The 14,570-nt window shown below is 50.3% G+C and overlaps 1 protein-coding gene across 3 annotated transcripts in view; it reads left to right on the forward strand.

The window, feature by feature from the left end:
* ADAM33 (ADAM metallopeptidase domain 33) overlaps positions 1-14,352 on the forward strand; it is a 75,568-nt gene extending 61,216 nt beyond the window's left edge. For all 3 annotated transcript variants that reach the window (XM_069977141.1, XM_069977142.1, XM_069977144.1), the window contains 10 exons: positions 5,513-5,589; positions 6,373-6,508; positions 6,589-6,642; positions 6,711-6,782; positions 6,865-7,034; positions 7,134-7,218; positions 9,697-9,833; positions 10,230-10,335; positions 13,379-13,424; positions 13,502-14,352. In XM_069977141.1, coding sequence (XP_069833242.1) covers positions 5,513-5,589; positions 6,373-6,508; positions 6,589-6,642; positions 6,711-6,782; positions 6,865-7,034; positions 7,134-7,218; positions 9,697-9,833; positions 10,230-10,335; positions 13,379-13,424; positions 13,502-13,620 — 1,002 coding nt within the window. In that variant the 3' untranslated portion in view covers positions 13,621-14,352. The remainder of the gene's footprint in view (positions 1-5,512; positions 5,590-6,372; positions 6,509-6,588; positions 6,643-6,710; positions 6,783-6,864; positions 7,035-7,133; positions 7,219-9,696; positions 9,834-10,229; positions 10,336-13,378; positions 13,425-13,501) is intronic.
* The last annotated feature ends 218 nt before the right edge of the window (positions 14,353-14,570 follow it).

The following is a 14,570-nucleotide window of genomic DNA, read 5'->3' on the forward strand; positions in this document are numbered from 1 at the left end:
AAGGTTGCCCCCAAGCAGCACAAGTCTGGATAAGATATTACACTCACCATAGCTGCAGCAAACAGAATGGGAAAAAACAGGAGGGATTGAAACCATGTGCACTCAGGTGTCTCCTGCTAATTGCGGTCATGTGGGTCTCACCAGGAGGAGTGCAATACACGGAGAAAAGAGAGAAACAAAATGCGGTTCAGGGAAGAAACAGAGTGCTGCACCTCACACCTATGGCTGATACTATTATAGTAGTTATATTCTTGTATATAGGAGCAGTATTATAGTAGTTATATTCTTGTATATAGGAGCAGTATTATAGTAGTTATGGTTCAGGGAAGAAAAAGAGTGCTGCACCTCACACCTATGGCTGATACTTGTACCTCTCGGCTGCATTAACAACATCAGAATTCTGTATGTGAATTGATCAAGCCACACTGCCCCATGTACCGCGTGCAGGTATCTGATACACATGGGTCCCTACACTAAGTCCACACTGTGCCGGTCAGCGACCACCACCCCCGCAGGCGTGCACAGTCAGGGAAGGGAGGCCATGGAACGGCCCTGCAACCCCCATGCCACAGGACCAGACCCAAAAATGCCACACCAAAACCCAGCCAGCACCACCGGCGGAGGAAGCTGCCCCCAAACAGCACAAGTCTGGATAAGGTATTGCACTCACCATAGCTATCAAAGATAGAATGGGACAGACAGGAGGGATTAAAACCATGAGCACTCAGGTGTCTCCTGCTAATTGCGGTCATGTGGGTCTCACCAGGAGGAGTGCAAAACACGGAGAAAAGAGAGAAACAAAATACGGTTCAGGGAAGAAAAAGAGTGCTGCACCTCACACCTATGGCTGATACTTGTACCTCTCGGCTGCATTAACAACATCAGAATTCTGTATGTGAATTGATCAAGCCACACTGCCCCATGTACCGCGTGCAGGTATCTGATACACATGGGTCCCTACACTAAGTCCACACTGTGCCGGTCAGCGACCACCACCCCCGCAGGCGTGCACAGTCAGGGAAGGGAGGCCATGGAACGGCCCTGCAACCCCCATGCCACAGGACCAGACCCAAAAATGCCACACCAAAACCCAGCCAGCACCACCGGCGGAGGAAGCTGCCCCCAAACAGCACAAGTCTGGATAAGGTATTGCACTCACCATAGCTATCAAAGATAGAATGGGACAGACAGGAGGGATTAAAACCATGAGCACTCAGGTGTCTCCTGCTAATTGCGGTCATGTGGGTCTCACCAGGAGGAGTGCAAAACACGGAGAAAAGAGAGAAACAAAATACGGTTCAGGGAAGAAAAAGAGTGCTGCACCTCACACCTATGGCTGATACTTGTACCTCTCGGCTGCATTAACAACATCAGAATTCTGTATGTGAATTGATCAAGCCACACTGCCCCATGTACCGCGTGCAGGTATCTGATACACATGGGTCCCTACACTAAGTCCACACTGTGCCGGTCAGCGACCACCACCCCCGCAGGCGTGCACAGTCAGGGAAGGGAGGCCATGGAACGGCCCTGCAACCCCCATGCCACAGGACCAGACCCAAAAATGCCACACCAAAACCCAGCCAGCACCACCGGCGGAGGAAGCTGCCCCCAAACAGCACAAGTCTGGATAAGGTATTGCACTCACCATAGCTATCAAAGATAGAATGGGACAGACAGGAGGGATTAAAACCATGAGCACTCAGGTGTCTCCTGCTAATTGCGGTCATGTGGGTCTCACCAGGAGGAGTGCAAAACACGGAGAAAAGAGAGAAACAAAATACGGTTCAGGGAAAAAAAAGAGTGCTGCACCTCACACCTATGGCTGATACTTGTACCTCTCGGCTGCATTAACAACATCAGAATTCTGTATGTGAATTGATCAAGCCACACTGCCCCATGTACCGCGTGCAGGTATCTGATACACATGGGTCCCTACACTAAGTCCACACTGTGCCGGTCAGCGACCACCACCCCCGCAGGCGTGCACAGTCAGGGAAGGGAGGCCATGGAATGGCCCTGCAACCCCCATGCCACAGGACCAGACCCAAAAATGCCACACCAAAACCCAGCCAGCACCACCGGCGGAGGAAGCTGCCCCCAAACAGCACAAGTCTGGATAAGGTATTGCACTCACCATAGCTATCAAAGATAGAATGGGACAGACAGGAGGGATTAAAACCATGAGCACTCAGGTGTCTCCTGCTAATTGCGGTCATGTGGGTCTCACCAGGAGGAGTGCAAAACACGGAGAAAAGAGAGAAACAAAATACGGTTCAGGGAAGAAAAAGAGTGCTGCACCTCACACCTATGGCTGATACTTGTACCTCTCGGCTGCATTAACAACATCAGAATTCTGTATGTGAATTGATCAAGCCACACTGCCCCATGTACCGCGTGCAGGTATCTGATACACATGGGTCCCTACACTAAGTCCACACTGTGCCGGTCAGCGACCACCACCCCCGCAGGCGTGCACAGTCAGGGAAGGGAGGCCATGGAACGGCCCTGCAACCCCCATGCCACAGGACCAGACCCAAAAATGCCACACCAAAACCCAGCCAGCACCACCGGCGGAGGAAGCTGCCCCCAAACAGCACAAGTCTGGATAAGGTATTGCACTCACCATAGCTATCAAAGATAGAATGGGACAGACAGGAGGGATTAAAACCATGAGCACTCAGGTGTCTCCTGCTAATTGCGGTCATGTGGGTCTCACCAGGAGGAGTGCAAAACACGGAGAAAAGAGAGAAACAAAATACGGTTCAGGGAAGAAAAAGAGTGCTGCACCTCACACCTATGGCTGATACTTGTACCTCTCGGCTGCATTAACAACATCAGAATTCTGTATGTGAATTGATCAAGCCACACTGCCCCATGTACCGCGTGCAGGTATCTGATACACATGGGTCCCTACACTAAGTCCACACTGTGCCGGTCAGCGACCACCACCCCCGCAGGCGTGCACAGTCAGGGAAGGGAGGCCATGGAACGGCCCTGCAACCCCCATGCCACAGGACCAGACCCAAAAATGCCACACCAAAACCCAGCCAGCACCACCGGCGGAGGAAGCTGCCCCCAAACAGCACAAGTCTGGATAAGGTATTGCACTCACCATAGCTATCAAAGATAGAATGGGACAGACAGGAGGGATTAAAACCATGAGCACTCAGGTGTCTCCTGCTAATTGCGGTCATGTGGGTCTCACCAGGAGGAGTGCAAAACACGGAGAAAAGAGAGAAACAAAATACGGTTCAGGGAAGAAAAAGAGTGCTGCACCTCACACCTATGGCTGATACTTGTACCTCTCGGCTGCATTAACAACATCAGAATTCTGTATGTGAATTGATCAAGCCACACTGCCCCATGTACCGCGTGCAGGTATCTGATACACATGGGTCCCTACACTAAGTCCACACTGTGCCGGTCAGCGACCACCACCCCCGCAGGCGTGCACAGTCAGGGAAGGGAGGCCATGGAACGGCCCTGCAACCCCCATGCCACAGGACCAGACCCAAAAATGCCACACCAAAACCCAGCCAGCACCACCGGCGGAGAAAGCTGCCCCCAAACAGCACAAGTCTGGATAAGGTATTGCACTCACCATAGCTATCAAAGATAGAATGGGACAGACAGGAGGGATTAAAACCATGAGCACTCAGGTGTCTCCTGCTAATTGCGGTCATGTGGGTCTCACCAGGAGGAGTGCAAAACACGGAGAAAAGAGAGAAACAAAATACGGTTCAGGGAAGAAAAAGAGTGCTGCACCTCACACCTATGGCTGATACTTGTACCTCTCGGCTGCATTAACAACATCAGAATTCTGTATGTGAATTGATCAAGCCACACTGCCCCATGTACCGCGTGCAGGTATCTGATACCAGGAGGGATTAAAACCATGAGCACTCAGGTGTCTCCTGCTAATTGCGGTCATGTGGGTCTCACCAGGAGGAGTAGTTATATTCTTGTATATAGGAGCAGTATTATAGTAGTTATATTCTTGTGTATAGAAGCAGTATTATAGTAGTTATATTCCTGTATATAGGAGCAGTATTATAGTAGTTATATTCTTGTATATAGCAGTATTATAGTAGTTATATTCCTGTATATAGGGGCAGTATTATAGTAGTTATATTCTTGTGTTTAGAAGCAGTATTATAGTAGTTATATTCTTGTATATAGGAGCAGTATTATAGTAGTTATATCCTTGTATATAGGAGCAGTATTATAGTAGTTATATTCTTGTATATAGGGGGCAGTATTATAGTAGTTATATTCCTGTATATAGGGGGCGGTATTATAGTAGTTATATTCCTGTATATAGAGGGCAGTATTATAGTAGTATGGTGCATCCTGTGATATAATAGGAGGACGGTTCAGGGCGATTTAGGGTAATGGCTGTGACTGTTCTTCCACCAATAACATTATATTAGTGGAGGTGCAATGTAAGTCGTCTCCCCCTCAGGCCATGTCCGCTAAGCTGTGTAGTATTCTTGAAAGCTTTCAGGCTTTGTGCTTACTGTAATCCTTGGCTCAATATCAATCACAGGACAAGAGACATTGGTAGGAAAGTGTCTGAGGGCGAGCAGTCAGTCAGTGACAAGTACCCAGGGGAGGGGGTGTAATACATGTAACATGTTACACGTCAGTCATGTCTTATACAGTCACAGAGAGATGTCAGAGCCGTGTACAGAGCTGTCACCTGCAGGAGGAATGCAAAACAATCCTCCCCCAACCCTGCCGTCTGTCTGTCCCCCAACCCTGCCGTCTGTCTCTTCTCTCCCCTATCACTCCTGTTGTCTCTCCTCTCCTCCATCACTCCTGTTGTCTCTCCTCTCATCACCCCTCCTGTCTCTCCTCTCCTCCATCACTCTTGCTCTCCCTCCTCCTGTCTCTCCTCTCCCCCATCACTCTTGCTCTCCCTCCTCCTGTCTCTCCTCTCCTCCATCACTCTTGCTCTCCCTCCTCCTGTCTCTCCTCTCCTCCATCACTCTTGCTCTCCCTCCTCCTGTCTCTCCTCTCCCCCATCACTCTTTCTCTTCCTCCTCCTCTTTCTCCTCTCCTCTCCCCTATCACTGTTGCTGTTTCTACTCTCCCTCCTCCTGTCTCTCCTCCATCACTCTTGCTCTCCCTCCTCCTGTCTCTCCTCTCCCCCATCACTCTTGCTCTCCCTCCTCCTGTCTCTCCTCTCCCCCATCACTCTTTCTCTTCCTCCTCCTCTCTCTCCTCTCCCCTATCACTGTTGCTGTTTCTACTCTCCCTCCTCCTGTCTCTCCTCTCCTCCATCACTCTTGCTCTCCCTCCTCCTGTCTCTCCTCTCCCCCATCACTCTTTCTCTTCCTCCTCCTCCTCTCTCTCCTCTCCCCTATCACTGTTGCTGTTTCTACTCTCCCTCCTCCTCTCTCTCCTCCCCCATCACTCTTGCTGTAACTCCTGCTGTCTCTCCTCTTCCTCCTGCTTTCTCTTACCTCTCCCACTGTCTCTGAGCTCTCTATCCTCTGTGTCCCCTCAGGATCACTGCTGCTATACAGGAAGAGTGGACGGGATCTCTGGATCTGTGGCCTCGGTCTGTACCTGTCAGGGGCTCAGGTGAGAATTGACTCTCAAATGCTGAGAATGAAAGCACCCCCCCACACACACACACACACAGGACCCCTAGCAGGATCTTAAAACCACATAGGTGTATGGCAGTACTACTGGTGAGTTCATATGGCGGTGCTATGTGGACTCTTTATGATTTAGGCACTATGTGGTAGTATTATAGGAGCAACATTATCTTGGCACTCTATGGTAGTATTATGTAAGCAGCATTACCATTGTACTATATGGTGTTAGTATGTGAGCACCATTACCATGGCACTATATGGCAGTATTATGTGAGCACCATTACCATGGCACTATATGGTAGTATTATGTGAGCAGCATTACCATGGCACTATATGATAGTATTATGTGAGCAGCTTTACTATGGCACTATATGGCAGTATTATGTGAGCACCATTACCATGGCACTATATGGTAGTATTATGTGAGCACCATTACCATGGCACTATATGGTAGTATTATGTGAGCAGCATTACCATGGCACTATATGGCAGTATTATGTGAGCAGCATTACCATTGCACTATACGGTAGCATTATATAAGCTGCATTACCTTGGCACTATATGGTAGTATTATGCGAGCAGCAATACCTTGGCACTATATGGTGATATTATTAGAGCAGTATTATTACGGCTGGAGAATTTCCCACTAGCCTATGGTCTCATTAGGTGGCATTCACTACTTACAGATTTATTTAGCTCCATGTGGAAGGGGTTCTGAGTATAAGGACCCCCTGATCCCCAATAACCTGATATATATGTTTTCCAGTGGGTATATAACCTTCAGAGATGAGACCTACAGCATCGATCCTGTCTCATCGAGCCCATCAGACCATGTGATTACTGTGATTGTGGACAACTCTCACCGCCGTCAGGCGCGATCCCTACGGTCCATCAGGAGAGAGGTGTGTCATGTGACTGGTGAGGACCTGGGGTTATGTAGTCCCTATATTATAAGCACTGACCCCCATGTATAATGTATTAGGAGAAGCGACAGACCTACAACATAGAGCTGTTCCTGGTAGCGGATAACAAGGAGGTAAGTCGTCTCCACCGTGTGCACCATCTATATTGAGGAGCCAGTCCTTATACTTATCCTCATCTTAGTATCAGCGTCATGGAGAAAACCTGGAAAAGACCAGACGCCATCTTATCTCAGTGGCTCACCATCTAAACCAGGTACAGCCAGGTGCTGGGGTCAGTGGGACGGGTGGACAGGGTCACCCTTCATCTGACCGAGGACTCTGTTTCATTGTCCTAGATATTATCTAAGATCGGCTTTAGGGTCTTCCTGGTGGGGGTGGAGATCTGGACGCAGGAGAACAAGGCGGTGGTGTCAGAGGCGGCCTCCACCACCCTGCGGAGGTTCTTACAGTGGAGGATGGAGGACCTGCTGCCCCGCAAACACCATGACAACGTCCAGCTCATCAGGTGCGTCATCCAGTTTCATCGTGAAGCTTCTCCTTCATCTCAGTCTACCATGTGAGATTTAGCAGGTTGTGACCTCACTGACTCCTGTATTCCTCGCAGTGGTGCCCGCTTCAAGAACCATGCGCTGGGCGAGGCCTTCTTGAGCAAGATGTGCACTGAGTCTCAGAGTGGAGGAATCATAAAGGTAAGACATCACTCTACTGACATAAGGTGACATCACAGGGGGATACAGTGACATCACAGGGGGATACGGTGACATCACAGGGGGATACGGTGACATCACAGGGGGATACGGTGACATCACAGGGGGATACAGTGACATCACAGGGGGATACGGTGACATCACAGGGGGATACGGTGACATCACAGGGGGATACGGTGACATCACAGGGGGATACGGTGACATCACAGGGGGATACAGTGACATCACAGGCTGTGTTCTGAGGTGAGGCTGTGGTCTGAGGTGAGGCTGTGGTCTGAGGTGAGGCTGTGGTCTGAGGTGAGGCTGTAGTCTTAGGTGAGGCTGTAGTCTGTAGTGAGGCTGTGGTCTGGTTTGAGGCTGTAGTCTGAGGTGAGGCTGTGGTCTGGTTTGAGGCTGTAGTCTGAGGTGAGGCTGTGGTCTGGTTATAGGCTGTAGTCTGAGGTGAGGCTGTAGTCTGTGGTGAGGCTGTAGTCTGTGGTGAGGCTGTAGTCTGTGGTGAGGCTGTGGTCTGGTTTGAGGCTGTAGTCTGAGGTGAGGCTGTGGTCTGAGGTGAGGCTGTAGTCTGTGGTGAGGCTGTGGTCTGGTTATAGGCTGTAGTCTGAGGTGAGGCTGTAGTCTGTGGTGAGGCTGTAGTCTGGGTTGAGGCTGTAGTCTGTGGTGAGGCTGTGGTCTGGGTTGAGGCTGTAGTCTGAGGTGAGGCTGTAGTCTGAGGTGAGGCTGTAGTCTGAGGTGAGGCTGTAGTCTGAGGTGAGGCTGTAGTCTGTGGTGAGGCTGTGGTCTGAGGTGAGGCTGTAGTCTGGGTTGAGGCTGTAGTCTGAGGTGAGGCTGTAGTCTGAGGTGAGGCTGTAGTCTGAGGTGAGGCTGTAGTCTGTGGTGAGGCTGTGGTCTGAGGTGAGGCTGTAGTCTGTGGTGAGGCTGTAGTCTGTGGTGAGGCTGTAGTCTGTGGTGAGGCTGTGGTCTGGTTTGAGGCTGTAGTCTGAGGTGAGGCTGTGGTCTGGTTTGAGGCTGTAGTCTGAGGTGAGGCTGTGGTCTGAGGTGAGGCTGTAGTCTGTGGTGAGGCTGTAGTCTGTGGTGAGGCTGTGTTCTGAGGTGAGGCTGTAGTCTGTGGTGAGGCTGTAGTCTGAGGTGAGGCTGTAGTCTGTGGTGAGGCTGTAGTCTGAGGTGAGGCTGTAGTCTGTGGTGAGGCTGTAGTCTGTGGTGAGGCTGTAGTCTGTGGTGAGGCTGTGGTCTGAGGTGAGGCTGTGGTCTGAGGTGAGGCTGTAGTCTGTGGTGAGGCTGTGGTCTGAGGTGAGGCTGTGGTCTGAGGTGAGGCTGTAGTCTGTGGTGAGGCTGTGGTCTGAGGTGAGGCTGTGGTCTGAGGTGAGGCTGTAGTCTGAGGTGAGGCTGTAGTCTGAGGTGATGTTGTATTCTGAGGTGAGGCTGTAGTCTGAGGTGAGGCTGTAGTCTGTGGTGAGGCTGTAGTCTGTGGTGAGGCTGTAGTCTGTGGTGAGGCTGTGGTCTGAGGTGAGGCTGTGGTCTGAGGTGAGGCTGTAGTCTGTGGTGAGGCTGTGGTCTGAGGTGAGGCTGTGGTCTGAGGTGAGGCTGTAGTCTGTGGTGAGGCTGTGGTCTGAGGTGAGGCTGTGGTCTGAGGTGAGGCTGTAGTCTGTGGTGAGGCTGTAGTCTGTGGTGAGGCTGTAGTCTGTGGTGAGGCTGTGGTCTGAGGTGAGGCTGTAGTCTGTGGTGAGGCTGTGGTCTGAGGTGAGGCTGTGGTCTGAGGTGAGGCTGTAGTCTGAGGTGAGGCTGTAGTCTGAAGTGATGTTGTATTCTGAGGTGAGGCTGTAGTCTGAGGTGAGGCTGTAGTCTGTGGTGAGGCTGTAGTCTGTGGTGAGGCTGTAGTCTGTGGTGAGGCTGTGGTCTGAGGTGAGGCTGTGGTCTGAGGTGAGGCTGTAGTCTGTGGTGAGGCTGTGGTCTGAGGTGAGGCTGTGGTCTGAGGTGAGGCTGTAGTCTGTGGTGAGGCTGTGGTCTGAGGTGAGGCTGTGGTCTGAGGTGAGGCTGTAGTCTGTGGTGAGGCTGTAGTCTGAGGTGAGGCTGTAATCTGAGGTGAGGCTGTAGTCTGTGGTGAGGCTGTAGTCTGAGGTGAGGCTGTAGTCATCAGTAACTTACATTGCTGATGGTAAACAATAATAAGAGTGGTTTGAGGTGTGATCAGGCCCAGGATGAGCCCATGTAATTTCATGGTAGTCACAGATAGCAGAGTATTTGCTGGTGTATAATAATCCTGTATAATATCTGCTCGCGGACATTGTGTATAATGGCGGAGTTCCCCTTATAAGCAGCGACCAATAAATTATAACCAAAGCAATATTTATGGAGATACCCCATGGAGGGCGCCTTGTGTCTGTCCCACCACCAGTGACTGGGGGGATGGGGGAGCTTACTTGTCCATTCGGTCTTTTTTTTTCAGCCGTGTTTTTCCTGCAGGATACGGGACCGAGCGCCAGAGAGCTGGCCAAGTATGTGGCACATGAGATGGGGCATAACCTGGGCATGAGCCATGACACTGAGCACTGCTACTGTCCTGCCACCACAGGGAGATGCCTGCTAACCCAACGTACTGGGTATGTAATAATCTGTGCTGCTGTGGGGATGCTAAGATCCATACACAGCTCTGCTGAAATACTCTGTGCTGGTGGGTGATCCCAGAGTAGCATACACATGGAGCTACACGTTAACTTTATATATCATGTGGGGGGGGGGGGGGAAATTGTATAGATTTTGAAATGTGTTACTATGCTGCCACCTGGTGTAGAGATCAGGTATGACAGGCTCCTGGAAGAATGATTATCAGGCTCACCTGTACAGGTGTGTTCTGTAGGATGTTCCATTAACACAGGAGGGGGGCAGACCAGTTATGTCATACCAGGTGCATAAAGAACTATGGTGGATGTCAGCAGGTGGGGTTAGGATGGATTTGGGGGTGCAGTCTATTGTAACCTGTTGTATTGTCTCCGCAGACACAACATGAATGAGATGTTCAGCGACTGCAGCCATCGCGCCCTCCACCGCTTCCTGGAGGAGAAGGATGTCACCTGCCTAATGGACAAACCCCGCACCTACATAGTGAGTGATATCAGATACCAGGGACTGTGACAATATCGTATCCACTGTCAGGGTGAGCAGTGCGATTGATAGAAATTCCCTTTAAGGATCAGCACAAACATTTCCCAATCTGAGAGGAAGAATGGCGACGCCTGGCCCCTCACTTCTGCAGATGTCCCCACCTTATATAACAACACAAGCAAATCCACACCCCTAAATCACATCCCACCCCCAGACAATCTCACACCCCAGAATAAATTAAAGCCTCCTAGACTCAACACAGAGGACCCCCAAAAAACAGACCCTAACCCCTAAAATGTTATAGTCCACAGACCCCTAAACTTGTACTGAACCCAGAAACACAGCGGCTCCCACCATCCTCTTCTGTAGAGCCCTGTGGATTCTACCCTGTGACTTCAGGACCTGTACAAGTAGGGTCATGTGACTATATCTATACAGGTCCTTCTACACTAACAGGTACTGCGCCTCAGGACCTGTACACATAAGGTCATGTGAACAGACACTGCGCCTCAAGACCTCTACATACATGATTATGTGATTGGGTATATACAGGTCCTTCCTGCAGTTCAGGGCCTGTAAACATATGGTCATGTGATTAAGTATATACAGGTCCTTCCTGTGGTTTAGGGCCTGTACACATATGGTCATGTGATCAGGTATATACAGGTCCTGTACACATATGGTCATGTGATTGTGTATATATAGGTCCTTCCAGCAGTTCAGGGCCTGTACACATATGGTCATGTGATCGTGTATATACAGGTCCTTCCTGTGGTTCAGGTCCTGTACACATATGGTCATGTGATCAGGGATATACAGGTCCTTCCCGTGGTTCAGGTCCTGTACAGATATGGTCATGTGATCAGGTATATACAGGTCCTTCCTGTGGTTCAGGGCCTGTACACATATGGTCATGTGATCAGGTATATATAGGTCCTTCCAGCAGTTCAGGGCCTGTACAAATATGGTCATGTGATCAGGTATATACAGGTCCTTCCTGTGGTTCAGGTCCTGTATACATATGGTCATGTGATCAGGTATATACAGGTCCTTCCTGCTGTTCAGGTCCTGTACACATATGGTCATGTGATCAGGGATATACAGGTCCTGTCAGGAACCGGACAGCAAGACAACACAACACAGTGAGCCCTAAGCTCAGCCCCGCCCACTGTCCTCTACCTATTTGCCAAAATCCGCCCTAAGATGGCGGTGAGCAACTGGGCGTCAGTCCCTGCACTGGCTAGGTGGGACACAAAGACAAGACAGACAAAACACAATAAAGAATGGTAGACAGTCCGGGTCACAACAATCGGGCAGCAAAAGTACAAAATCACAATCCAAAGGCGAGGTCAATAAACAGGCAATATGGTCAGGGGCAGGCAGCAAGCAGGAATGGTCAGAAATACAAAGCAGAGTCAGAATAAACAGAGCAAGAATAGCAAACACAGAACCAGGCAGAGACAAGCTCAATATCCGGCAGTGAGAGGCAGGCTGGCAGACACTATATAGGAGACCAGAGGTCCAGTGCAGGAGCTGATTGGACCAGACCCCTGATCTCCTCAGAACACCTGGGGCAAGAGCAACCTGACAGAGAGAACAGTCTATCAGACTAGCTAACCAGCATCAGAGTTAACTCCAGAGTGGCCAGGAGTATCTCAGGCAAAGCGGGTGTGGCTGAACACACAGAAGGAAATAGAGCAGTGTTCAGACAAGGTTCAGGTTACTGCTCAAGACATACAAAACACTGAATATCAGCACCATCTCAGCCGCGCAGCATGAGCCAAGGGCGCACGGAGTTCATCCCAGGCACATTCATGACAGGTCCTTCCCGTGGTTCAGGTCCTGTACACATATGGTCATGTGATCAGGTATATACAGGTCCTTCCTGTGGTTCAGGGCCTGTACACATATGGTCATGTGATCAGGTATATACAGGTCCTTCCTGTGGTTCAGGGCCTGTACACATATGGTCATGTGATTAAGTATATACAGGTCCTTCCTGCAGTTCAGGGCCTGTACACATATGGTCATCTGATCAGGTATATACAGGTCCTTCCTGCAGTTCAGGGCCTGTACACATATGGTCATGTGATCAGGTATATACAGGTCCTTCCTGTGGTTCAGGTCCTGTACACATATGGTCATGTGATCAGGGATATACAGGTCCTTCCCGTGGTTCAGGTCCTGTACACATATGGTCATGTGATCAGGTATATACAGGTCCTTCCTGTGGTTCAGGGCCTGTACACATATGGTCATGTGATCAGGTATATACAGGTCCTTCCTGCTGTTCAGGTCCTGTACACATATGGTCATGTGATCAGGGATATACAGGTCCTTCCCATGGTTCAGGTCCTGTACACATATGGTCATGTGATCAGGTATATATAGGTCCATCCAGCAGTTCAGGGCCTGTACAAATATGGTCATGTGATCAGGTATATACAGGTCCTTCCTGTGGTTCAGGTCCTGTACACATATGGTCATGTGATCAGGTATATACAGGTCCTTCCTGCTGTTCAGGTCCTGTACACATATGGTCATGTGATCAGGGATATACAGGTCCTTCCCGTGGTTCAGGTCCTGTACACATATGGTCATGTGATCAGGTATATACAGGTCCTTCCTGTGGTTCAGGGCCTGTACACATATGGTCATGTGATCAGGTATATACAGGTCCTTCCTGTGGTTCAGGGCCTGTACACATATGGTCATGTGATTAAATATATACAGGTCCTTCCTGCAGTTCAGGGCCTGTACACATATGGTCATGTGATTAGGTATATACAGGTCCTTCCTGTGGTTCAGGGCCTGTACACATATGGTCATCTGATCAGGTATATATAGGTCCTTCCTGTGGTTCAGGGCCTGTACTCATATGGTCATGTGATCAGGTATATACAGGTCCTTCCTGCAGTTCAGGGCCTGTACACATATGGTCATGTGATCAGGTATATACAGGTCCTTCCTGTGGTTCAGGGCCTACAGATATGATGAGTCTTGTAACAGATATTGCGATCACTGACTGCCATGTTGTCTGTAGGATGAGCCGGTGCTGCAGAGGGACCCAATGGAGACGCTGGAAACCAGTAAGTCACATGGTGCACAGCAGGCCGAGTCCCCTCCAGTATGATATGTGGCTGATCCCTTCTGTCTCTATTACTAGTTGGGAAGGTCTCGGTTTTCCTGTGCCTGGTGGTCGCCTTCTTGGCTCTGATCATCATCTTCAGCAAGAATATTTGCCGGAGGCCGAGTGAGAAGACGGTGAAGAAATGGCCGTCCTGAGCCGCCACCAGGGGGAGCTGCTCATGGTTTAGATGTCCTCAGCCATCCAAGTGCATGGGATCCCAGACTCCAGAGCTGAGGTCTGGTGTGGACGGGAGCCAATAAGGACGGACCTGGGGGTCTGCGGCCATTGCATGCTGGGAGCTGTAGTTTCCCAAAAGCCGGAGGTCCTAGAAGAGAGATCTGTCCGGTACTCAAGGATGATGATGTCACGACTGATGATGTCATAGTTTACAGACTTATAGACTTTGTATTAACTACCTCAGCTGCTCCATGTACATAGTGAATAACAGGACTAATGTGATGGGAGGGACGTGTTATAATATACGATCTCAAGCTATGGTGTCTGTGAAGATGTATATACTGTACTGGGGGCACAGGAAGGGAGTCACAGTAACTGGTGGAGAACAGAGGGGGCAGTATAGGAAGGGAGTCACAGATACTAGTGGAGAACAGAGGGGGCAGTATAGGAAGGGAGTCACAGTTACTGGTGGACACCACAGGGGGCAGTAAAGGAAGGGAGTCACAGTAACTGGTGGAGAATAGAGGGGGCAGTATAGGAAGGGAGTCACAGATACTAGTGGAGAACAGAGGGGCCAGTATAGGAAGGGAGTCACAGTAACTGGTGGAGAACAGAGGGGGCAGTATAGGAGGGGTCACAGTTACTGTTGGAGACCACAGGGGGCAGTATAGGAGGAGTCACAGTTACTGGTGGAGACCACAGGGGGCAGTATAGGAGGTGGTCACAGTTACTGGTGGAAACCACAGGGGGCAGTACAGGAGGGGTCACAGTTACTGGTGGAGACCACAGGGGGCAGTATAGGAGGAGTCACAGTTACTAGTGGAGACCACAGGGGGCAGTATAGGAAGGGAGTCACAGTTACTGGTGGAGACCACAGGGGGCAGTATAGGAGGGGGTCACAGTTACTGGTAGAGACCACAGGGGGGCA

Source organism: Dendropsophus ebraccatus, chromosome 7 (assembly GCF_027789765.1).
Source record: "Dendropsophus ebraccatus isolate aDenEbr1 chromosome 7, aDenEbr1.pat, whole genome shotgun sequence".
Lineage (NCBI taxonomy): Eukaryota > Metazoa > Chordata > Amphibia > Anura > Hylidae > Dendropsophus > Dendropsophus ebraccatus.